This window comes from Callospermophilus lateralis, chromosome 9, assembly GCF_048772815.1.
Source record: "Callospermophilus lateralis isolate mCalLat2 chromosome 9, mCalLat2.hap1, whole genome shotgun sequence".
Lineage (NCBI taxonomy): Eukaryota > Metazoa > Chordata > Mammalia > Rodentia > Sciuridae > Callospermophilus > Callospermophilus lateralis.
The window spans coordinates 11,156,409-11,182,333 of NC_135313.1; the positions used below are offsets into that span (position 1 = coordinate 11,156,409).

At 40.5% G+C, this 25,925-nt stretch overlaps 1 protein-coding gene across 1 annotated transcript in view; it reads right to left on the bottom strand.

The window, feature by feature from the left end:
- Col4a3 (collagen type IV alpha 3 chain) overlaps positions 1-25,925 on the bottom strand; it is a 129,546-nt gene that overhangs the window by 52,060 nt on the left and 51,561 nt on the right. The window contains exons 2-11 of the mRNA XM_076866422.2: positions 12,028-12,084; positions 10,153-10,242; positions 5,905-5,949; positions 5,275-5,319; positions 4,625-4,687; positions 3,917-3,970; positions 3,119-3,145; positions 2,672-2,749; positions 971-1,033; positions 833-868 (exon numbers count right to left, since the gene is read on the bottom strand). Coding sequence (XP_076722537.2) covers positions 833-868; positions 971-1,033; positions 2,672-2,749; positions 3,119-3,145; positions 3,917-3,970; positions 4,625-4,687; positions 5,275-5,319; positions 5,905-5,949; positions 10,153-10,242; positions 12,028-12,084 — 558 coding nt within the window. The remainder of the gene's footprint in view (positions 1-832; positions 869-970; positions 1,034-2,671; positions 2,750-3,118; positions 3,146-3,916; positions 3,971-4,624; positions 4,688-5,274; positions 5,320-5,904; positions 5,950-10,152; positions 10,243-12,027; positions 12,085-25,925) is intronic.

Genomic DNA, 25,925 nt, shown 5'->3' on the forward strand with positions numbered 1-25,925 from the left:
AAGATGGAATTCAAACTACCTGACTTCACTAGTAATATAATGACAGAGACCAGCTTAATGTCACCACTACGGATGGCTGCTGGACCTAAATCCTCAGAACAATTTATGTTGAAATTGAATCCCTATTGCAAGGCATTAAGTGGTGGATCAGGACTGCTGGGGATTAATGGAGTTATCCTGTGAATGGCTTTATTATAAAAGCAAGTCCTCTTTGTTTAGTCCCTGTACTGCTTTGGGACTCTGCAGAGGGTCTCCACCAGCAGGAAGCCTGTACTAGATGCAGTCCCTGAACACTGGACTTTCCAGCTTCCAGAACTGGAAAAAATAAATGTAAGAAATAAATTTCTTTGTTAAATAAATTACCCAGTCTGTGGCTGGGTAATAAATTATCCTTAAATATAATAAAATAAAACAATCCTTAAACAAATAATTGTCTTTTTAATAGAAACACATAAAATAACCAGCCAAACGATCATTATAAATAGTCATCTTCTACTTATTAGCATAAGCTCAGGGGGGTTTGCAAAGAAGTTCACTGCCAAAACATAGAGGATGAAGTGTGGGGCAACCAGTAGGATTACCAGAAAGGGAAAGCCTGTGGATTAGGAATTCTTGCCTTTTTCCCCCATAGGAAGCTTCTTAGATCAAAACCACATCAGGGATCAAATTGCTGAAGTACAGGGAAGAGAGGTAAGAACCTAGCCTCATCCCCTTCCCTGCTGGGAATCTGAGTTCCAGAGAGGGGCTAACAGAGATCCTCTTGAATAGGCAGCTTTGGCTTTTGGGTCAGTTAGGGTGTTCTGACTGATACAACACCCAAACGGTGACTTACCTTAGGCCCCGCAGGTCCCGTCGCTCCCGGAAAGCCCTAGAAAAATCCACAAATTAAAATTAGAACAGGAAACACACTCAAGTCAGAAAACTCCCTAAAACATTTTGCTGAGTCTATAGCCATGGTGGCTGTACTCACAAGGAATCCTGGAGGGCCAGGTGGGCCCATAGGTCCCGGAAAACCTGGGGGGCCTGGCAAACCCTTGAAAATAAGAGAAAGGGAGAGTTCAAATGCACTTCTCACCTAAGCACAAACTCCAGTAGTTAAACGCACCAAACTATTTTAAGAAGATCAGAAGGGTATAATGCCTCCCTTCAAAGGCATTTATTAATGACAATAAATGCCAAAAAGCGTGCTGTCATGTGTGACCAGCTGCCAGGACCATACTGATGATACTGTTTTCAGGAAAATGAGCAGAATGGTTGCTTGGTTTTAAAAGTTTTTAAAAGTTTGCTTTTCCCTTCACCTCTCTCCTTCTCCCTGCTCCCCCTACTTTTGGCCAACCACGTTCCTCCCTCAGGGCGTTCCTCTGTGCCCCCTCTGCCTGGAATCCTCTTCCCCAGGTGTCTGTGTGACCCTCTCCTCTCCCTTCTCTTCATGAAGTTGGCTTCCTATGAAGCCTCTCTGCCTCTCCAAATCCAAACCCATTTTCCAGCCCAGGCACTTCCTACCCGAATTCCCTGCATTATTCCTCTCCTTAGAGGTCATTACTGCCTCACACACCATAGAGCCCTTAACCTATTTTTTTTTCTTCTGTTTCCCCACTAGAATGTAATCTCCAGAAGAGGGAGGATTTTTTTGAAACTATTTTTTGACTGATTTGTGCCCTGCTGTATCCCCAGAGTTGGAAAATAGTTCCTGCTGCATAATTGGCATCTAATAAATATTTCTTGTGTAAATGCATGCACTGTCCTTAGTGCTATCACAAGGACTAGAACAGCGATGTCCCTCAGTACACATTTAAAGGATGCACTCATGTCCCAGACCACTTCTGTTCCCTCCTAAGGGATTTCCTGTCTTCAGCAGCTGGACGCTTGTTTCTTAAGCAAAAAGCAAGAGCCCCTGTATTCTCTGTCTTCTCTCTGCAGCTGTCATAGATCCTAACTGCAGTTGTTCAGCTTCTGGTCCCACTTCACAGCTCATCAGCAACCAGCCTGCTGCACCAAGTAGGAGTCCAACAGTCTCAACTCAGGTGCTGACTCACTCAGACAACTATCCAGTCTCCACCCAGGAGTTTCCACTTTTAATTCTAAATCTTGTTAAAAGTTCCCTTTTGTAGACTTAAGTGTCTTACAAAGGAGGTGTTTTGAATCACAAGGTAAAGCACAGACAGCTCCAACAGAGCCATGTCACTATGCCCACTCTGGATTACTCTCAGGCCACCTACAGATAGCGCAGTAAAGCAAACTACAAGGGGAGAAAGTTGCATTTAAAAGACCCCCTTTTATCTAGTATCATACAAATTTTGAAGAGGGCAGTTATTTATCACTACAGTTTTAAGTGATATTCAACGTGTGATACAAACCCAGCCTTAGTTTCAACAAACAAATTAAGTGGAACATGACCGTTCCTGGAAACTCCTCAAGTTCAGGAAAGCCTGGGGGACTGAGACTAGAAGAAATTAAAAGGTGCATATAAAAAATCATCTCGGCATATCAGCACCGTGTAGTTTCTTATAAGGTGAATACTTTAGAATGAAATGAGGAAGGCATATAAATAAGAATAAACACTAGTATCTAAAAGGTTAAGAGAGTGAGAAAAACATATAGAGGAAAAGAGAAATGGCGGGGGATTGGTGGGGGGGTACTGAGAACAAGAGATTTCCCTGCAGCAGGGTACCTGGGATCCTGGAGGTCCTGGCAGCCCGGGGTCACCTCTTCCATTGAGTTTTCTATCTTCTCCTTTAGCAGGAGCACCCTTGAAAATGGGGAATTTCGTCAAACCTAATCAATGTTGTATTTTTCAAAACTCTTCCACAATAACTGGAGGTCCTTTTGCTTCAATGGTGAAAGTGCTTTCCAGGATACAGACGAGAGATCAGTCTCCTAGACCCCATTTCCTTAAAGGATGCAATAAAACCTGTATCCTTAAGACCTGTTTATAACAGGAACCAGAAGGAGCTGTTCAATAGGAGCAAATACCATGTTCTGATTATTTCAGTTTCAGAATCAGTAAGGACTGGATTATGAAATCCAATTTGTAATGGCTTCTATCTCATTATTTAATATGTCCTTTTCATATGTACAATAAGAGACTTTCAATAGCAATAGTCCACAAATGCCTTACCTTTTGTCCTTTTGGGCCAGCAGCACCCTAGGGGAAAAGCAGAAAATGAACCATGAAGGGCAAACCAAACCCACACACTTCTTGTCCTTTTGCTATTTGGCCTCCTTTCCCACCGTTTACTTCCTACTGCTTTTCAAGATGTTTAAGTCTCTTCATTTAAACAAATCAACAACCCTTATCTTTTGCCTCTTTCCCAATATTGCCCAGTATCTCCTTCATCTCCTCTGCAAACCTCCCATTTTGTTCATCTCCCACTCATTCCTCATCTCCAGATCTGCCTTCCGGCTCCCTCCACCATGGAAGCCCTATAGCATTGATATTGCTGAAACCATTGCCAAATGTCGGATTTCTCAGCACATTAGGCAGCCCTTTGCCCCTCCCTGTTATTGAAATGTCTTCCTAGGTCTTCCTCACTACACCCCTCCTGAGGCTTTGCCTCTATTACTAGAGCCTCCTCTTACAGGCTTATTACCTTTAACCTAGTCGCTATTTGCTAGAGTCATCTTGGTTCTAAGTCCCTGTTCTCCTCATTCTCACTCCTCAAGTAAAGGCCCAGGCTTCCCCTCTGAGCAAATTGGTTCGTTATGCATCCCTTCTTACATGTCTCAACCTGGACTGAAAGTCCAAATCTGGACTCACAATGCATTCTTCATTCATTTCCTGCTAGCTGACCATTTATTATTGGCTGCCCCAGGCTTCCTGGATCCTCACACATTTGAGCACATGGACCTGGGGAATAGACTGCTTTTCTTCTTCATACTTTATGTCTGTGATGAGCATCTGGAAACGCAAACCTACCGGGACCCCTGGATAGCCTGGTGTCCCTGGAAGTCCTGGAAATCCTCGTTCCCCCTAGAAGATATCAAAAGTATGTTATTGTTCTTGGTTGTTATGGAATAGCCTGTTCAGATAAACATCCCTATTTCTCTCTTTTAGCCTTGCACTGACAAATCTAGGCAAAGCAACTGGAATTCCTGATGGCTACTGGGTCATGAGGCTGAAGGCCAGAAAACTATTATCTTAACTGAAAATAGGATTAGAAGCTAGTGTTTGTCAAATTGTACCTAAATGGCCATCCAATTGTGCCAAGAACTTTTTAATTGTTGCTTCCTTGAAACTTTAATAATTAGTTCATTCATGGCCACCATTCTGGGGAAGAAGAGAGCTCAGTTAGGGAACAAAAGGAGGTGAATGAATCCTGAAAAGCCCAGGCCTTCCTTCTCAAAGATTAGCTGCGGTCAAGGCTTTAGTTTCTGATTTACATATATGACCTCATTAATATACACAGCAGTTGAGTCTTACTGTTTTATAGGAGAACCTCCTTCCAACATAAGTGATGAGCAAGGCAAAGGAGAAAGCAAGGGGAAGGCTCCTGGTTCAAACCACACTGTTGGTCCTAACTGAAGAATGTTTCAGGAAGCCTATTTCCCTCTCCTTGCTACATCACCTTGACTTAATCACTCAGTGGAGCATCAATTAATCTTCGTGCATTCGAGTAGTACATACCTTAGAGCCATTGCATCCTGGTAAACCAGTAGGTCCAAAAGGCCCAGGATGACCCGGGAGGCCCTGCAAGGAAAGCAGGTCTCAGAGACCAGGCCCAGACCAGGGAACCAGTAAAGGACCCAAGGGAAGATATGAAATAATTTAAATACAAATGGATGTTTAAACAATTAAGTAGTAAATTTATATCTTGTTTTTAGATAGAATTTAAACAACATTACTAAAACAAAACCATCCAGACAAATTAAAATTGAGAGTATCAAGTGAGACATGGATATTTTAGAAAAAGGTCTTCATACATCAAATAAAGTCCCTTAAAGTGCTACTTCAAGCTGGTAGAAAGGGAGGAAAAAGGATAGAGAAGTAGACATAGAGGTTATACAAAATTTTACTATTCTATGCTATTAAGCAGAATCATCCTATTCTATCTACTCTATTCAATTCTGCTTATATTTTAGGAAATATGGTCTGACTCACACACATGTCATATGAAAAAAAAATCTATGCTCTAGTATATTATTAAATTCCAAAGTTCCATATCTTCATGTGACAAATGTATCACAACTTGTTTCCTTGTGCTACTGTCTTCACATCTTCATTAAAGATAAACTTATTTTTCATTTTTCCCATCACATATTTTTCCCATTACTTACTGGAAGTCCAGGAGGGCCTGAAAATCCTGGTAATCCAGTTATTCCCTAAAGACATAGAAAAGAGGAGGGGTTGACAAGAAAAACAGCTTAAAAGTGTTCATCCTATTAATGTATTATTTACCGTTGCAATAATCTCTTCCTGCAACCATCATTGGGAATAGATAAAATGAATAGAAAAACAAGAAACATTTAAGAAATATTTGTAAATTTGACATTTATAGAACTTTAAAAAAGAGGTTAAGATTGTTTCGGGCTTTGAGGAATACACTTTAAAGGTATATTTTGCATTCAGTGCATAAAATGTTCCTGTCTTGTGTGAATAGCTTGATGGATGTTTCCTTACTGTGTACTTTTTGAATAATCACAATCCCAACAGAAACAGCATTTCCATCACTCTAAAGGTTCCCTTATGCCCTTCCCCATCTGTAAACTCCTCCCCCTGATGTGGGGACCACTACTTTGACTTAAACCAGCACAGAATGATTTTACCTGTTCCTGAGCTTCCTCTATGGAACCATACCCAATGGACTTACTCCCTTCTGACCTGTGTATAACTTTTATGGTGCAGACTTGATCTTTTTAAAAGAATTATCTATCAAACAATCAGGATGGACTTGTTGGAGTACTAACCCTTACACCTTTGGGACCAGTGAGTCCTGGATGTCCTGGACAACCCTAGATTCAAGTGAAAAAAGAAAAAGTAAACAGTATGAAAATGATTGGCACTAAGAAAACCATGCATTTGTGGTCCCCCATACCAAGCTGTTTTGCTCTTGTGATTATTTCATTGTTAATAAGGTTCAATTGCTTGCTTGTTTGATTGGAGCTAAAATGTTTTTTGGAGATGGAAAACAAAATTTCACTGAAATCCTTGCTATTCAAAGAAGGGTTTGGGGCCAGTGACATTCCCAACACCTTGGAGTTTATTAGAAATGCAGTATCTTGCCCTTCAGTAGATGAATGGATAAAGAAACTGTGGTATATATACACAATGGAATACTACTCAACCTTAAAGAAGAATGAAATTATGGCATTTTCAGGTAAATGGATGGAGTTGGAGAATATCGTGCTAAGTGAAATAAGTCAATCCCAAAGGCCAAACGTTTTCTCTGATATGTGGATGCTGATCCATAACAGGGGTGGGGGAGGGAAGAATGGAGGAACTTTGGACTGGGCAGAGGGAAGTGAGGGGAGGGGAAGAGGTATGGGAGTGGGAAACGTGGTAGAATGAGACGTACAGTATTACCCTGTGTACATGTATGATTGCATGAATGATCTGACTCTGCAGAGAAATGAAAAGTTGGGCTCCATTTGTGTACAATGAGTCAAAATGCATCCTGCTATCATGTATAACTAATTGGAATGAAGAAGAAGAAGAAGAAGGAGGAGGAGGAGGAGGAGGAGGAGGAGGAGGAGAAGAAGAAGAAGGAGAAGAAGAAGAAGAAGAAGAAGAAGAGGAGGAGGAGGAGGAGGAGGAGGAGGAGGAGGAGGAGGAGGAGGAGGAGGAGGAGGAAAGAAAGAAAGAAATGCAGAATCTCAGAACCTCCCCAACTGCCCATCACCCACCCTTACCATCTCTCCCACCCCCAGACCTATTGAGTATGTATTTCTACAGGATTCTTCTACACATTAAAGTGCTACTGTGAAAGCCCCATATCAGACAGACAGCTGCAGAGGTCTGATAAGGATGAATGTCACAATCACAATGGCAGACGAGAATAGCAGCCAATATTTCCATGCAGGAGAAACACTTTGTTAACAAAATGTGCCTCACATGCACAAGTAAATAAATAACGAAGCAAGGACTGCCTGAACTAGAGATAAACTTGCTTTGGGCACATAATGAATACCGTTTTGAGACCTTCTTTCTTGTAGAATAACCTTAAATGGAAACACTTTTAACTAAGTCACTTGCTGTGAGGATCCCATTGTCCAACAGCTGTTTGCATCATTCCAGAGAGTTCTAGTACATTTTGGTATTTTTGATTATTTGAGAAAATGGTGTTACAGAGCCTTCTGAGATTGGACTGTCAAGGCTAAAGTCAGCCTTTTCTTTCTGAGGTGGAATTCCTGGGTTCATAGACATGTTTAAGGAGATTCCCTTTCTCACAGAATGTTATTTGTTTTATGAAAAAGACAGAAGAGTGACTTGCAGGTTTTATTTCCCTGTCATAAACTTTCTCATGCAGAAAGTATTTAAAATTAAGAAATAATGCTTCTAAATCTGAAAAACCTTTTTGTTCTGGTGTTAATATTCTCTAATTGTCTACCTTTGGTTAGATTTTCTTCTGAGGTTATCATAAGCTATGCTTTAAAATATGACTGACCCATTTTCTAGATTAATTTTATGGAATTCTTGTACATCACGTAAGCCATGTACATCATGTGTTAACAACCATAATTTTAATTGGCTGGCACATCTCCAAGGAAAGGCTGAAGAACCACAAGCAGAGCAGGGTATACAGAACTGGGTAAAAAGGAGGGAGCCCCAGGCTGACCTAAGTCCAAGGCTGAAAAGGTGAATTCATTCTACCGTCGAGATGGAGGAAAATCCAAGCAGGAGGAAGTCAACAGAATAATCAGACTCTGGAAAATTCAGACTCTGAATTTTTCAAAATTAGGATCCAAAGGAGAGACGGAGAAAGAGAACGCATACATGAACATGATAGACATAGAATCCCTAGAGAACAGCCATCCTCCGCACTTTTATTGTAAACTGGAAGTTTGAGTTTAGTCTCTTTGGTTTCAAGGGTTTTATTTGGGCACCATATGCGACATAGAAATATGTATTTGGTCCCTGCCCTCGGTTCCTGGCACAACCTCTAAAAACTATCCTTGTTTCCTGAGTGATGGGGTGCTGGGATCATCTTTTGTCCTAGTTCTTGGTCTTTGACTCCAGTTTCTGGCGTAGAGCTCCTAAATCCCTTGGAATTTCCTGGGTGACAGGATGGCTTTTGTTCTAATGGGGTAACTCTTAGTGGGCTCCTAAATGGGGCCTGGTCACCAGAAAGACCAGCTGTGATTAGAAGGGTGGAACTTTCAGCCCTACCCAATCTTCCCAGAGGGAGAGGGGCTGGAGATGGAGTTTATGATGGGTCATGTCTAGAGAGGAGCCCTGTCTGAGAAATCCCTATAGTGTGGACACTTCAGAAAGCTTCTGCGTTGGTGAACATCCCTATTTCAGGAGAACAGAAACTCCTGCTATTGGGACTCTCGGGACATTGGCCTATGGAGCATTTCCTCTAGCTGTTCATATATAACATTTATCATATCCTTTACAATAAGCCAGTGAATGAGTATGTTCTTGAGTTCTACTAGCTGTCATAGCTAATTAGCAAATTGGGGAGCAGGTCATGGGAACCCCCAATCTGTATTAAAGATGGAAAGCAGTGGGGGCAACCTGGGGACCCATCACTTGTGACTGGTATCTTAAGGGGGGGGCAGTCTGGAATTGAGCCCTTAATCCGTGCATTCTGCTCTAACTCCTGGTATGTGGTGTTATAACTGAACTGTAGGACACCAGCTGGAGTTCAGATAGCTGGAGGATTATTTTGATATGAGAAAAGTAATATAAAAGCAGGTTTAAATTCTGATTTTGCCACCTATTCGCTGTGTGACCCAGGACAAATTACTTCAGTACTGTGTCTAAAGCAGAGACACTAATAAGAGCTGTTGAGTCACCAAAGCCATGACATATGGGATCAATGTGAGGAGTAAACGAGGCACAGTTGGGAACAAATGGCACCGAGTCAGTACACAGTATGTTGCATTTGACTGTCATTTAAATGTTCTATACATTATCCTAGTACATATTCTACGACAGTATCAAATTTTTAAAGGACTCTGCATAGATTAATTGTCATAATCTTTTACACCTTTTTGTTAGTTCACAGTCAGTCGCTGGTGGAATGAATGTGTGAGAGTCCTCAGCTAGTGTTCCCAGCAGGAAAGAACAGTCCACAGATCTAGGGGTTATGCATGCATTTAGTAAATCCTCCAGGGTATTTAGTTATCACAGACTTTAGGATAAAATATGTGATGAATGTGAAGCAGAACAGGTTCTTTTTAGGAGCTTGATGCTTAAGGGACCAGTTTTTAAAAGAAAAAAAAGGAACCCAGGAAGCAATGAATTGGGGGTGAGGTAGGTGGAGAACCTGGGAAAGGGGGATTCCAAAAGCAAAGACAGACTAACGAAGAGAGGGATTTATGCCACTGAACACAAAGCAAAGGGGTTCCAGTCAGAGGAAAACCCAGAGGTGCCCATTGGCAGTAGCTGCTTGAAGGTCATTGGTGATTTGTGCAGGGGTATGTTCAGGGGAAGGTCAAAGGCGAATTAGAGTGGCTAAGGAGTTAGTGTCAGGGGAACCGCTGTTTAATTATTCCTTCAAGAAGCTCCACAGAAAGATCAGGGAGAAGATGACAATCCTTTGGCCACAGGATCTAAAAGATCTAGAGGAAGGTTTGTATCCATTTGGTAAAATATTTACATGTTTAAGGATTGAAAGAGAAAAGCCAATATAAAGAGGAAAGTCAAGCTACAGAGTCCTGGAATGAGGTCCCAGTGGGAATCCCAGGGATCAGGATGCAGGTGGGTGAATGGATAGATCCTGAATGGAAGGTGAAAAGAGCACAATCTCTCTCAAGGTTGGGCAGATGCAGCTGCATCTGCACAGGTGGGGGGAGCTGGAGACATGATGCCACTGTACTAGTCTTGAATAGGATGAGTTTCTAAGGGATCAGCTAATGGGAGACCAGGAATTCTTCAGCATCAACCTGTTGTCTAAACCATGGAATCCTTGCTGTCTTGGAAGACTATGGGGAATGCACGAAGAAGGGTTATGTGGACAGGGAATTTTCCAAGCCTATAGGATGACATACCTTGGGTCCCTGTGGTCCAGGCAAGCCTTCAGGACCTGGGAATCCTTTCTGGCCAGGAGAACCAGGGGGTCCAGGAAAGCCTTTCTCCCCCTGTTAAAACCAAAACAAGAGACACGCGGAACAGCAACTATTCAACAACAAACACTCTCATGACCATCATGTTCTCTTCTTTGTGATTTCTTGACAACATTTTTCAGGTTTTTGATTAAGAAAGTAATAATTAGCATCCAGCAGTGAGAGTATAGGTCACTAGAAAGCTACTAGCTGTTGGCATTTGTCTGCAGGCTTGAAGGTGCTGGCACTTGGTTTTATAGAAACTACTTTTCCCAAATAGTGGAGCTGTACAGGGAGGAGATTCAGAAAGACAGGATCAACAACTGAGGGAAAAGTAGTTAGAAAAATCAAAGTTAGTGGATTGTGTTTGATGGGGATGGAGTGGAGGAGGGTAAGGCACAGGAATGTTTTGAGAGTGCACAAAATCATTACACAGCTTAAAAGGGAGAATACTGTTGGGTGTGGTGACACATGCCTGTAATACCAACAGCTCAGGAGTTTGAGACAGGAGAATTGCAAATTCAAGGCCAGCCTCAGCATTTTAGCGAGTAGGAGATGCAGGTGAGATATCGAGGGCCGCATATCCCAAAACATGAGCTAAATAATTTTTGTTTTAGAAGAAGGCAGAAGATATTAGGGGGAAGTTACTAGTAAAAGTGATTCAAAGGATTTTAGGTCTGGTGGCTAAGATGGTTTTATCAACAAAAATCTTCTCAAAGAAATGGACCCTGGAATTACTGTAACAGGAAAGGCCACACTGATCGACTTGGTCAGTTTTGTCACACAAATGCAAAGAGATAGAGAGAGAAGAGGAAAGGGAGAGAGAGAGAGAAAAAATATCAAGCTTAGTTCACATTAGTGTATTTGCATTCACATAGCCAATAAAAAGAAAATGTGCTGGACTCCTCTCACTACTCACTTTCGTATATTTTAGAATAGCATCCTGTAAATAGTTGGGACTCAGTAAATGATTGAATGCATGATGAATCACAGAGAGGGTATGTTCCACCATGAAAGTGAATATACTACCTTCATAGCTTTGGGAAAGAAGCAAAATAAAACTACATGTGAATTATAAAATGATTTAAAATATACATGATAATAATTATTTTAGTTAGCATATGACTTATGTGAATTGTTTTATCTAAAGAGCTTTAACATATTTTCATAAAATTATTTTCCATAGTCACCCTTCAATATTGTTAAATAATTAGTGTCTCAGAGGAAAGCATTTTGCAAACAAAGAAAAAACTTTAGTTCTTCTTCTGTCTTAATTATCACAAATTGCAAGTTAATGGAGCGAACTAATGAGATTTCACGGTATTCTTTTTTTCTTGAATTCTGCAATGGAGCTCCTTCCCTCAGCTGAATTTTGGCCTCCACTGGAGGGCAGCTGCATAATTCTTCCACCAGGGGGAGATCTTGTACTAATGCTGCAGGACAAAATCTGCGGCTTCAATGTTTATTTTATGTGAAAGTGAGTGAATCAAGTTGTTTTCATGCCTTCTCTTGTGTTTAGCAACATTGTAAATAGTGCATGCTATAGAGGCTTCTTGTAAACTTTCTTTCCCCACTAACTTGCTACTTGGTTTTTACAGACCCAAAGAGTTACAATCTAACGACCAGTATTTACACAGGTTATTTGAGTCTTCCTAGAAGGCTTTTCTTTCCTTTTTCTTTTCTAAGGTTAATGTTTATATATAATTACTTTAAAATTGGATTTTGGAAATGGAACAACATACTGAGGATCTCTCTGCCACTGAAAGAGCATGAATTATTTGATGACTTTATAACAAGAAGATGCCATAGTAAATTTTTTACCTTCTCCCCTTTGGCCCCGTCGCAGAAGCACTGGCCTTTGTCTTTACAGACACAGCCCTAGGAGAGGGAAAGAGAAAGGGCTAGTTTTAAAACATCTTAATGGAGCCTTGATAGAGCAACAGCAAACATATCTTTGTATTTTAAGGGTGAATACTATTTCAGGTACTCAGGAGGCTGAGGCAGGAGGATCACAAGTTTGAGGCCAGTCTGAACAATTCAGCAACTCTGTCTGGGGGTGTAACTCAGGGCTTGCCAACATACATGAGGTCCTCCAACACCACAAAAACAAACACACACAAATCATTAAAGTTAGAAAGAGTCACATTATAGGAGAAATGTCAGATGAATGAACATCATTTTTTTTATTGTACTTAGGAGTTTTAAATAATTTATTTGTGGGGACTGGAGTTATAGCTCAGCTGCAGAGCACTTGCCTCGCACATGTGAGTCACTGTGTTCAATCCTCAGCACCTCATAAAAATAAATAAAATAAATAAAGTAGAGATCTTTAAAAAATCTTTAAAAAATAATTTATTTATGGAAAAAGTCAGCTATGGTGTTTTTTCTCCACAGAATAATAAATGAACCCTATGAAACTGCCACTGTTGTAGGTAGAAAGTCGTGATTTTTTTAAAAGTCAAATTCTCAGAAGTCAACATGGTTTTTATACTTGTGTGTGCATATAGGCGCAAGTATATGTGTACATGTGCCTAATGTGTACACCATAATGTATATGTAGCTATTTAATACCCAGTATCTTCCATAGGGAATAAGCTTTTGTTTTCCTGAAATAATGTTTGAGACTGAGTAAAGATTATCAATACCTATTATGTGTCTTTAAAGAGAACAAACTAATTCACTAATGCTAATATCAAAATGCCTTTTATATATATATAAAGAAACAACAACAATTCAGCAGTGAGCTGGGGAACTCTTACTAGTTCCTTTGACACATTTACAATCTCAGTCTTCATTACTTATGCACACATTAACTCTAATGAAGGTCAAGTTTTTTTTTTTTTTTTTAAATCTGCCAGCAGAGAAATGAAGAGAAAAATAGTCATAAAAGTGTGTTGAATATGAGTTTTGACACACAATATATTCTATGGTTATGTATTAACCCTTTTCCTTGTTTTTGCTTCTGTTTAATATTAACTATATTAAGGTAATATTAAATATTAATTGATAGTAGAGACAGGGCAAGTCCAGGAGGTATGCTAACTAATTGTAGGGATTTTAAAAAGAAATTTCCTGAGATATTTCTGAAGCTGGGAATTCTTTATTTTTTCATATTTTTTAAAAATTTATATATGACAGCAGAATGCAGCACAATTTTTCATATCTCTGGTTGTATACACAGTATATTCACACCAATTTGTTTTTCATACCTGTACTTTGGATAATAATGATCATCACATTCCACCATCATTAATAACCCCATGCCCCCCCTTCCCCTCCCACCCCTCTGCCCTATCTAGAGTTCGTCTATTCCTCCCATGTTCCCTCTCCCTATCCCACTATGAATCAGTCTCCTTATATCAAAGAAAACATTCTGCATTTGATTTTTTGGGATTGGCTAACTTCACTTAGCATTATCTTCTCCAACTCCATCCATTTACCTGCAAATGCCATGATTTTATTCTCTTTTATTGCTGAGTTTTATTCCATTGTGTGTATGTGACATATTTTTTTAATCCATTCATCTATTGAAGGGCATCTAGGTTGGTTCCACAGTCTAGCTATTGTGAATTGTGATGCTATAAACATTGATGTGGCTGTGTCCCTATATTATGCTGTTTTTAAGTCCTTTGGGTATAGATTGAGGAGAGGGATAGCTGGGTCAAATGGTGTTCCATTCCCAATTTTCCAAGAAATCTCCATACTGCTTTCCATATTGGCTGCACTAATTTGCAGTCTCACCAGCAGTGTATGAGTGTACCTTTTTCCCCACATCCTCACCAACACTTATTATTGTTTGTATGCATAATAGCTGCCATTCTGACTGAAGTGAGATACCCATAAATCAAAGGCATTTCTGTATATCAGTGACAAATCCTCAGAAAGGGAAATGAGGAAAACTATTCCATTTTAAATAAATAGCCTCAAAAAACCAAAAAAACTTTGGAAACAACAAAAGAGGTAAAAGATCTACATAGTGACCTTAGAAGGCCTTAGAAGATGGAAATATCTACCTTCCTCTTGGATATGCAAAATTAATATTATCAAAATGACTGTACTACCAAAAGCACTATACAAGTTTAATGCAATTCCGATCAAAATACCAATGACATTCCTCATAGAAATAGAAAAAGCAGTCATGAAATTCATCTGGAAAAATAAGAGACCCAGAATAGCTAAAGCAATCCTTAGCAGTAAGAGTGAAGTAGGGGCATCACTATACCAGACTTAGAGCAATAGTAACAAAAACAGCATGGTATTGGCACCAAAACAGACTGGTAGACCAATGGTACAGAATAGAGGACACAGAGACTAACCCACATAATTACAGTTATCTTATATTTGACAAAGGCGCCAAAAACATACATTGGAAAAAAGATAGCCTCTTCAACAAATGATGCTGGGAAAACTGGAAATCCATATGCAACAAAATGAAATTAAACCCCTATCTCTCACCATGCACAAAACTCATCTCAAAATGAAGCTGGGAATTCTGTTTGTGCAACAAGAACAATAACAGGGCGAGGTCTGGGACTCAATGGTGGAACCTAAGGCTCTGGGTGCAATCCCTAGCACTGCCAAAAAAAAAAAAAAATTATTTTAATCTAATTCCTTAGCTGGGAACAGGAGGCTGTTCTACTATCCACAGATGAGAGTTCATAGTTATTTTCACACAATCATCATTCATTCTCACTACATTTATTATATATTGTGATATTTTCATTTTTTATTTCTTCCCTTCCCTTCTGTTCCCTTTCCTCCCCACCCTTTGTCTCTTTCTCTTCCTTCCTTCCTTTCTCTCTCCCTCTCCCCTCACCACTTTCTTTCTTCCTTCCTGCCTAGTACTGGGGATTGAACCCAGCGTGCTCTACCACTGAGCTACATCTCCAGCCTTTTTTATTTTTTTATTTTTAGAGAGGGTCTAAGGTGCCCAGACTGGATTTAAACTTGGGATCTTCCTGCCTCAGCCTCCTGAGTAGCTGGGAAGTAGGTATGCACCCATGCACCAAACTGCCATTATAATTTATATGAGAGGAAAGGAGGTAATTGAGAAGGAAAGTCTAGTCTCTTAAAGGGTTTCTAAAGGTATTTGGAATTTTTAGGAAACCAAATAGTTCCAATTTTCCTTCCAGATATTTTGGGGTCTTTAAATCTAATATGTTGACTAGCTCAACCTTGCCTAACTGGATTTTTAAATGTCTGTGTTCACGTCAGTCACATATTTAAGCATTTAAGCCAGCTGTTTGCTAAGCTTGGATTCCCAGATCTACAAGACCAGCATCACCTGGAAATTTGTCTGGAATGCAAGTTCTCAGCCCCGCTCTGACTCGCTGAATCAGAAACTGGGTTAGGGTGAGGGACTGTCAAACATCTGATTTTTAAATATATTATAATTATACATAATTCAAACATCTGATTTTTAAATATATTATAACTATACATAATAGTGGAATTCATTGTGACATATTCACGCAAAAAAGATCTGTTTGGGGCTGGGGATGTGGTTCAAGTGGTAGCGCGCTCGCCTGGCATGCGTGTGGCCCGGGTTCGATCCTCAGCACCACATACAAACAAAGATGTTGTGTCCGCCGATAACTAAAAAATAAACATTAAAAAAAAATTCTCTCTCTCTCTCTCTCTCTCTCTCTCTCTCTCTCCCTCTCTCACTCTCTCTTTAAAAAAAAAAAAAAGATCTGCTTGTTCTGTCATTCCAGGAAAGTAGTCAGACTTGAGAGCCCCCTTGCCTGGGAGATGCTTTTGTCTCTGGGATCAAACAGAAGTTGCTTGAAGACTTGACTCTCTGGGCTTTTGCTTCTGGGTCAGTGCTCTTGGACCCCTGGTTCCAGGAGGAGATGGACCAGTGTGCAGAGTCTCAGCAAAGACCTTGAGTGCTGCACCCAAGGGCATTGCATACTTTGGCAAGGAAGCTCCACAGGGCAGGGATGTTGTGATGAAGTATACATGGAGGGCTGGCCACTCTTTCAAATGGACCATGAGCATCTCTGATTTTTCTCCCTCCCAGATACCATCTAGCACCTGGGTGCTGAGCTTCCCAGGGCCAGAGGAAGGAGAGGCAGATTGGCAACATTCTAACCCTTGAAAAGTTTTGTGGGGGCCATGGGACAGGCTACATTTTATTTCTTGGAGTAAGTCATGTTCACCTTTCACCACTCACCACTGGAAGTCTTCCAGTTTTGACTTGAGTAAATCAGTGTTTGCTGATCTCCATACTAGACATGGCCCCCTTTCTTATCATGCTTGTTGACTTTGATATAACCCATTAATTAGATCATTTGTGGTTATATGTTTAATGGGTACTTTTCCTGAAGACTGTATGTCCCAGGAGAGAAGGAGTTATACAATCTTGTTCACATCAGTGTCCCCGCCATAGAGTATGTCCTGAACCAAGGCTCAGGACTGAGCAGATGGGTCAGCGAGTGAATGCACAGTTACTAATTTATTTACCTTTAATTTGGACTTAGGATTTTAAAACATATGAATCTCATGACTGTATTGGGTTGCTGTTATGGTTTGGAAGTGTGGTGTCCCCCAAAAGCTCATGTGTGAGACAATGCAAGAACATTCAGAGAAGAAATGATCGGATCATGGATCTTTAACCCAATCAGTGAATCAATTGCGTGATGGGATTAGCCGAGTAGTAACTTAAGGCGGGTAGGATGTGTCTCAAGGAGGCGGGGCTTTAGGGGTGTGGCTTTGGGGTAAGTATTTGTATGTGGCAAGTGGAGATCTCTCTCTGCTGCCTGATCTTCCTGGGAGGGGTTTCCCTCTGCCATACTCTTCTGACATGATGTTCAGCCTCACCTTGAGCCTTGAGGAATAGAGTCTGCTGTCTATGGATTGAGACCTTTGAAACTATGAACCCCTAAATAAACTTTCCTTCTCTATAATTGTTCTAGATGGGTCTTTTAGTCGCAGTGGCGAGAAAGCTGACTTATTGTCATGACTAAAATTCTTTCTATACGTATGAATTATGAACAATTATGTTTGAAATGGTGAAGAATGAAACTAGAAGTTCGTTTATTTTAATACATGTTGAAGTCAAAATAAGGGTAATTATGCATTGGTTGCTTATATTAAAAACATCTTTGGGAAATGATTTAAACCCTTAAAAGAGTTGAGAAATAGTACCAAAAAAACTTTTATACCCTCTCATTTAGGTTCACCAATTGTTGACATACCCCAACCTCTCCATCTCTCTCTCTCTTTCATTTTGCATTTAATAAAATATTAGTTCAAGATCCCAATGATACTTGATGCTTATAAATGACTGGTGCCAAATCAAATGGAAAGTGGGAAGAACTAACCCTTGGCAATCGTAAGACTTGTGTGTGGTACATGCATGAGCCAGTGAGCTGGGAAAAAGCCTGAGGACTCACTGAACTGTAGCATAGAAGATATGGAAAGTTCTGGTCCATGCAGCTGTCAATCAAATGGAGAGGGAGAGTCACTGTGAGAAGATCTGTTATACTCTGTTCCTACGCTTTACCCTACCACCCATGGGCATATGGCCTGGCCTCTTGATGAGATTCCAAAGCCAGGTCTACGGCTGTCTTTCCATGTCCAGGTTAATAAAATTGTTCCCAAATCACCCTGGCTTTAATTCTCAGTTAAATTGGCAAGGCATGGACTATATATCTGCACAATGGGGCTGACGAGGACTTCAGAGTATGTGACAATTTTGCTGACATGTAGATCCTCCACCTGATTGAATGAACTCAAAATTATCATCAGGGCAGCTGGCTGACCGTTGTTCAGCTGCTGGTCTAGAGAGGAACCAGGCCTGCGTGGTGTGCAGAGCCTGGCACGGGGCCTAGTGAAATCATTTGGATGATTCAATGACTTTGGATGGGGAGGACAGTGGCCTAAGACCCCAGTTAATTCTCTTCATTTTGCTGTTTTTCCTTACATAAAATTTAAAACTTGTAGATGTGTTTCAATAATTCAAATAGATTATTTGACCAAATGATACAGGGGCTATATTTTCATTCTTGTTGACTTTGATCCAATTTTTGGAGCTGTTTTTGAAACATCATGATAACTTTAATGGGATATAACCCATTAATTAGTATTCCAATGCTAAATCACTTAAAAACAAGTATGGCCTAAGGCTACTAAGGAAACATAACTGCTAGATATTTCTTAAGCAACATGTTAATGATTTTTCTTTTTCCAACCATAAAGTGCCTCTTAGCTTCCTTATATCACACCTTTTAGGAGTAAGAAATCATTTGTCATGAGCAGAAAGCTTCAGAAAGTGATACTGTGGCTTTTTTCCCCTCGAAATCCCTTGATTCAAGATTACGTTGATATTTTAGCACTTTTAAATATTAAATAGTTCACCTTGTGGAAATCATTCTTTTTAATAGTTGCCTTCAGTTTTTTGTAGCCTCACTTAGAATGCAAAATGAACTCACGGCAGAGAATCCAAAAGGGTCTAGAATTTCAGAAATCAGGTCACATATGTATGGACCTGCTCTGTAGGTAAGGGGTATGGATCATGCCTGCAGGATCTGCTCTCAGCTTTGCCAGAGACTATCTGGAATTTGGGACAGATTCCTTAATCCTTCCAAGTTGCCTCATTTGTAAAAGTGATAAGATCTCTCTTGCAACATTTTTTGTGCGGGTTTGAGATTCTGTCAATAGCTGCCTACAGATCTCCATGCATCAGTAAGGTCTCTGTCAACATAGCAGGGCACACCCCCCTCCCTCCCATCACTCTGAGATCTAATACCAGAGGACATGAGTGACACTGCTTGATCTTTTCTTTGGTCAGTTTGAACCAGCCACTCTCCTCCTAGACAATTCCTCCTCAAGTTGGTCAAGTGCCAGAGAACTAGCCCCTACTCTTACAGTAAGGGTAAAAGACTGAAAATTATTTTTGCTGTGCAAGTGATTTAACTAGTATCTGTTACAAGTATTTTTAGAGTATACTGAGTAGATTCATTGATTAAACAAATTTAATTTGTACATGAGCACAGACACCATAATTTGTTTTATTCATGGAACAAAATATTGGTCAAAGATTCCAATGGTACTTGAGGCTTATAAATGACAGATGCCAAATTTAATGTATAATACAAAGTCAGAAAGTACTTCCATGGGTGCTGAACAGTGAGCTCTGGAACTCTTTATCTCAACTCATGGTGCCAAGGCCTCACCTGCCCACTGGACAGGGGTGAATGGCTCCAGCTTGTGAGACAGAGTTCCTGGGTCTAAATCCTTGCTCAGCCAAATCACTTGTATGACTTCAGGCAATTGCTGTAATACATCTGTAAAATGGGATCTGATTGGTTAGCACAGGTAAAGTGCTGGAAGAGTAGAGGTACATAGAATATTTACTAATGCCTGTTACTGTGGGCACTAATTTATCAACTCACGGTTGCTCCTTAAATGCTCATGAGTTGATAGCTTTCAACTTTCACTGGGCCACAAGTAGGAACTCTCACAATTTCGTACCTGCCCTTGCACTCGCATTCAGTAAAAAAAATTATCTTTTTCACTCTTTAAACTATCACAATATCTAATTAAGCAAATATATTTCTATTGTTCATTGATAATCCAGAAAATGACTTCCAAATAGTCTTGGCTGTTTTTTGTTTTTTTTTCCTCTCTACTCTCCAAACATGTATGCCCCATTCTGTGCAGGCTCATGAAGCAGAGATGGCCTCCCGGCTCTCTCCCCAAGCCCTCCTCCCCCACACCCTGTCCAGCCTAGTTCATAGGAGGGGAAGTTGGCACCGTTCACAGCTGGTTAACACCCTGCTGAGCAGGTCTGTTGATTTTGCATTATGATTATTGACCCTGCACGTTTTGCCCAGCCAATCGCCGGAGGCGAAAGTTTTTGTGTGTGAAAAGAAGAGCTGACCACTGTGGGCCAAACCGTGCCAGACAGGCTCCATGAGCTGTGCTTTGCAGGCTGCCTGCACGCGGTGTCTGCCTTGAGCACAGACCGCCAGCCTTGGCAGCCTGCCCTGCCCGAAGGAGAAGGACACCCTGAGCTGCTTGCTGCAGCGCCCCTCCTGCCCCGCCCAGAAGCTTCCCTCACCTCGCTTAGTAGCACAGACATCTCACAGCAACTGCCACTTCCCATCTTTCAACTCCAGTCCAGAGAGACATCAGTAGTCTAGACATCTGAGCCAGCCACCCGTTTGTGATTTTCTGGATGACAGCAAGCATGCAGATTACTGGCCTGACAAAGACGGTGGCGATCAGAGTTCTGGGGTACATTTGGGAATAAACGAGGTGAAGTTTTGCCTCTCTAGTATACTGCAGGGAGAGGCAGGCACACCTGGACCATTAACTCCAGCTTTTTCAATATTTGTCTCTCTTTTGTCCCCTGAAGTTTTTTAAATGCAGAAGAACTGAGAGGCCTTCACCATGCGTATGAGATAGACTCTTTGGGATCCATGGATAAGGGTGCTGGCCGAGGAAAGTTCCTTCTGTTACACTGATCTTAGTGTATTTTGAGCACTGTGCTCAGGGTTCTCTTCCTTATGTACTGTTACATTTGTAGCTTATGCCATCAGACAGATGGGAAAACTGGGATCTCAAGAGGTGAAGGTGGAAGGAGCAAAGCGTGGGGGTCTAAATCCAGGCAATTTGACCCAGAGCTGTGTTCTCAACCAGCACGCTGTGATCCTTGACTGGCTCTGTAGGCCACCAAGACACTGAGGGAAGGAGACTATTTTTCTGTCCCTCATCCTGTCACTGTGCCCTAAATGATGTATTGTAAACCCCAAGGACAAGCATAATATGGTAGTTCGTGTAATTAGCTGTATAAACCAAACGGCAGCCCTCAGACCATATTCAGTTCTCTGCCTATTTCTTTGTGGCCTGTGAGCTAAGAACAGTTTTTGTATTTTACATGGTTGAAAAAAAAAGTAAAAATATTTTGTGAGGGGCTGGTATTGTGGCTCAGTGGTAGAACGCTTGCCTAGTACATGTGAGGTACTGGGTTTGATCTTCAACCACATAAAAATAAATAAAGGTATCATGTCCATCTACACCATATATATATATATATATATATATATATATATATATATATATAATATGTAATAAAAATATATTTGTGTCATGTGAAAATAATATATACTTAAAATTTCAATGTCCTAAAGAAAAAGTTTGTATTTCATCAATAAAAATGTTGTGAATATCTGTTTTCTTTTTATGTAGATATCTACCTAATATCCTGATATTGTCTCTTAGCTTACAAAGTCTAATTTTTTTACTATCTGGTCCTTTGCAGGAAAAGCTTGCTGACCCCTGGGGTAAATAATGCTGATTACATTTTCCTTCTGCATCAGTATAAAAGTTGGATTAAAAATTTAAGATAGAAACTAAAAGAAGATTGGCTTCAAAGTTCCGTGAGGAGTGGTCTTCCATCTCAGAACAGCAGCTGGAAGCACCCTCTTGTTTCCACCTCTTTCTTACTTTCCTTCCCTCTCCCCACTATACTTTGGTTCAAGGGTTAGGGGGACACAGGAAGTGCACTTTGGAGATTGGAAGAACCCGGGTTGCCACATAGTTCAGAAGTCCCTAATGTTTTGAACTTCACAAAGCAAGCAGTGAAATAGAAACATTTTAAAATGCAGATCATTTTAGGATTGTCTTATTTGTATTTTTTACCTATGGGCTATGACCAACTCCAACACAAAACAGCCCACCCACTCACCCATCTGTCAATCAACTGAAAATCTATCATGTATTATAATCATATTCTATTAAAAAAAAGAAAATTAAAATACTATAAAGGAAGCAAGTAAATGATCAAGGAATAAAAGGTGCTCCTTTAAGATGGAAACTCTCATTTCTGTCACTTCTCTCCATCTGGTGAAAGTCACACTGGCCAGCACAGGGAGCACTGAACTGCCTCACGCAGCTTCTCTTACCTTCTCCCATCTCTTCTTGTCAGTCACTGTTTTAGTCAGCTTTTTCACTGCTGTGACTAAAAGGACCTGACCAGCACAATCATAGAGAAGGAAAAGTGTATTTGAGGGTGCATGGTTTCAGAGGTTTCAGTCCATAGAAGGCCAGCTCCATTCCTCAGGACCCAAGGTGAGGCTGATTGTCATGGAGAAAGAGTATGGCAGAGAGAAGCTGCTCACATAGTGATCAGAAAGCAGAAAGAGAGAGACTCCATGCTCAAGATACAAAATCTATACCCCACAGCCATGCCCCCAGTGAACCACTTTCTCCTGCCACACCCACCCACCTCCAGTCACCACCCAGTTAATCCCATTAGGGAATCGATTCACTGATTAGGTTAAGTCTATAACCCCATCAGTTCTCCTTCAAACCTTCCTGCATTGTCTCACACGTGAGCTTTTGGGGGACACTTCACATCCAAACCATCACAGCCAATATTTGCTTTGTCACCCACTGCTGCAGAATTTTCTGAGAAGTGAAAGAAAGGGACTCTCACAGAGTCATGATACTAGTAAGTTAATTTTTTAAAGTCTTTCCTGTAATTGACACAATTTTTGGGGAACCAATACCTCTTATCATAAAAATTGCCACAAATGCCCCCAATGATAGAGAAACTCCAGGCTGACAAGTAGATACATATGTTGGGGTACCTGGAAGCCCCTCAGGTTACACATCTGGCTTATCTGTTTCTAGGAAGAGGTCTTTTTGAAAACATTATTTAAAAGAAATAAAGCACATGTGGTTTGTATACAAGCCTGTTAGTCCCCTTTTCATCAGATGACCAGTGAAGGAGCACTTGATGAGCTTGTGCCTGTGGACTGACCACTGAACCAAGTACTTAAGGGTTCTCCAGATGACTCCTGGTCTGCTTGCTGGGCCCATACTTAGGTCTGTCCATGCAGAGACTGTCCAGATGCTTTGCTTTTCTATTAGGAGCTCACTTGCCTAAATACACCAATGGTCAGAAACAAGAACCAAAGTCTCTGCAAAAGTTTTACATCTTTCAGTTTTGGAGTCTGGGAGAGTATGTAGAAATTCTTAGAAACTTTATTTTAGTCACAGAAATGTTAGACATTTCAAGGAAACATCTATTTGTGTCTGTGAACCAATAAACACCAAGAAAGGAATGCCAAATGCCATGGGTCAGCCGTAAGACAAGGCTACTGTTCCAGATGCCTCCTTTAGATTCCAGGGAAAACTCAGGCGCCATTGCTGTACAACATGGTCATGGCTCCAGTAGCAATATCATTTGGAATAATAAACAGGAAAACCAGGCTCCCTTGAGTGTGAGTTAATCCAGAAAGAGTTGATTAAGTACTTTTACGTGCATCCTCTCCTTTTGAAAACAAGAAAACTTGGTGGGTAGAGAATAAAAATGCACCAACCATCAAGACAAACAGGTGAGAAAGACAGAAGCAGATAAAAAGTGTCAATTCATGTTTGGAAGATGGATGCCAAACGGAGGCTTCGCAGGATTGTGAGCACTTCCACCTATTCCTTTTGCTCTAACAAAAGATAAAATATATTTTCTAAAAAGAAAAAAAGACACAAACTCAAAAGCAAAATGAATGATTCTGGGGAGCAAAATGGAACAGAAACAATATGGTGGGTGGGGCTAATGCCACCAGCTGCTTGGCTGAGTTTGGAAACCATGGGACCTAAGAGTTTGGCTCCTATGCATAGTCAGGGCTTGAATCAAAAATACTGATTTTTGTTTGCTTGTTTTTTGCTTTGTTTTGTGTTTTGCTGTGCTCGGGATTAAATCCAGGGCCTGAGACACACCACAGCGGAAGAAACACCCTATAACACCATTTGAATGGCTGGTGTTACAGATTCCCAGTAGAGAGCACTCCCAAAGGTGGATATACCCAGAGCAGAATCAGCAGACAAGTCAGAACATGGTCCTGTGTGGCCAGGTTCTAAGACAGCCCCAGTGATCTCTCTCCCTGGGAGTCACTACATTGGGATCAGCCTGTGCAACCAAGGCAGATGTGACAATATGTCACTTTTGTGAGACTAGGTCATATAAAGACATCATGGTTTCTGCTATGTCTCTTGGATTCCTTCCTCTAAAGCAAGCCAGTTGCCACACCAAGCAGCTTTATGTAGAGGCCCAGGTGTTGAGGAGCCGAAACCTGTGGCAATAGCCCTGTGTGAGCTGTCCTGTAGACCAATCCCCTGACTTCACCCAGCTTGATGCCTGTAGTCATGTGAGGTATGCATTAAAGTGAAAAGTTTGATGGGAACAGTGAAAAATAAATTCATGAAATATCACCACAAAATTGAACAAAAAGGAACAGAGGTAAATAATAATTAAAAAAAAAAAAAAAAAAGCCAAGACGATTTGAAAATCTACCCAGGATGGTCAGTGTCTGACCAGTAGGAACTTCAGAAAAACAAGACAAAAGGCACAGAGAAGGAAATTACTGAAGAGCTAATACAAGAAACAATTTCTAAAGTGAAAAAATAAACTTTCAAGTTGATAGCATCCATAAAATGACCTCCTCTCACAAACACACACAACCAAAGCACATGATCATAACATTACAGAATTCTGGGGACAAAGGAAACATTCTAAGAGTAAATGACAACGATAGTTACACAAAGGACTTGGAATCAAAATGACTTCGGCTGTACCAACAGAAATATCATGAGGGAGACATGAAATAAAATTTTGAGAATTCTATGGAAAATTAATTTTCAGTCCACGTTTTATTGTCAATCAAATGGTACATCAAGTTTGAGGAAGCATAAAAACATTTTTAGATATGTGATGAATCAGAAAGATAACTTTCCAAGCACATCTCATCTCGACAGTAAATAGCTAGTGGTGTGCTCCTCGGGAAAAGGAACTGGTCCAAGAACGAGAAAGACAGGGGACCTGGGAGACAGGATCTAACTCAGAATGGCTGAATGGAAGACAATGCTGAGCTGGCCTGATTGGACCCAGTGGGTGAGGGCCACAGGGAGGACCCCAAGAAGACCAAGGTGTAAATAGGCCATGTGACAAGTGTAACCATAGGAAACTGTAGCGTTCAAAATAGTGTACAGATGTGAGAAATGGTGGCTTGGGCATGAACACAATTTCCACTGTCACACACCCTGATTAACTAAAAACCATGGTACGAGCCCATCACTTTTATGACAGTTTCATCTACCAAACAAGTCAAGAGATACTAAAAAACTTGGCAAGTTAGAAATAGCTCTATAAGCACCCCCCCCCAACACACACACAAACACCAGAAATATGAATGTAAATAAATGGGAGGAAAATACCAGCAAGAGTTGAAATCAGTTTCCTATTTCCACAGGGGAACTTGGGAAGGAGCAGTCAGGAGGAGTTGCTTTTTTGTTCTAAGCCTTTAATATTACAAGCATTTTATTATTATTTTTATGATGTGCATGTTTTATTTGCTAAAAAACACCAATAAAAAGAAAATCCATCTATTTTCATTTTTCTAAAAAAAATTCAAAATTAACAATAAAAAGAAAGTTCATCCAAAATAATAAAAAGTTCATCTTTAACACGGAAAATTTCCTGCTACTTTACATTTAAAAGCCTATAATTTATTAGCTGTTTTCTCAAGCTAACAAGTATTCTAAGTTCATCTTCGTTAGTATTTTTCTTCCATTTGGAAAACTACTTAGCTTTGACTTCCCTGTAGAAAAAAATACATAAGAGTAAACATAGGAAAATTTTAAGGAAAAATTATTGAGACGTTTGATGAAGAAACCTTAAAGCTGACAATTCTCTGTGGACCCTGGGAAAT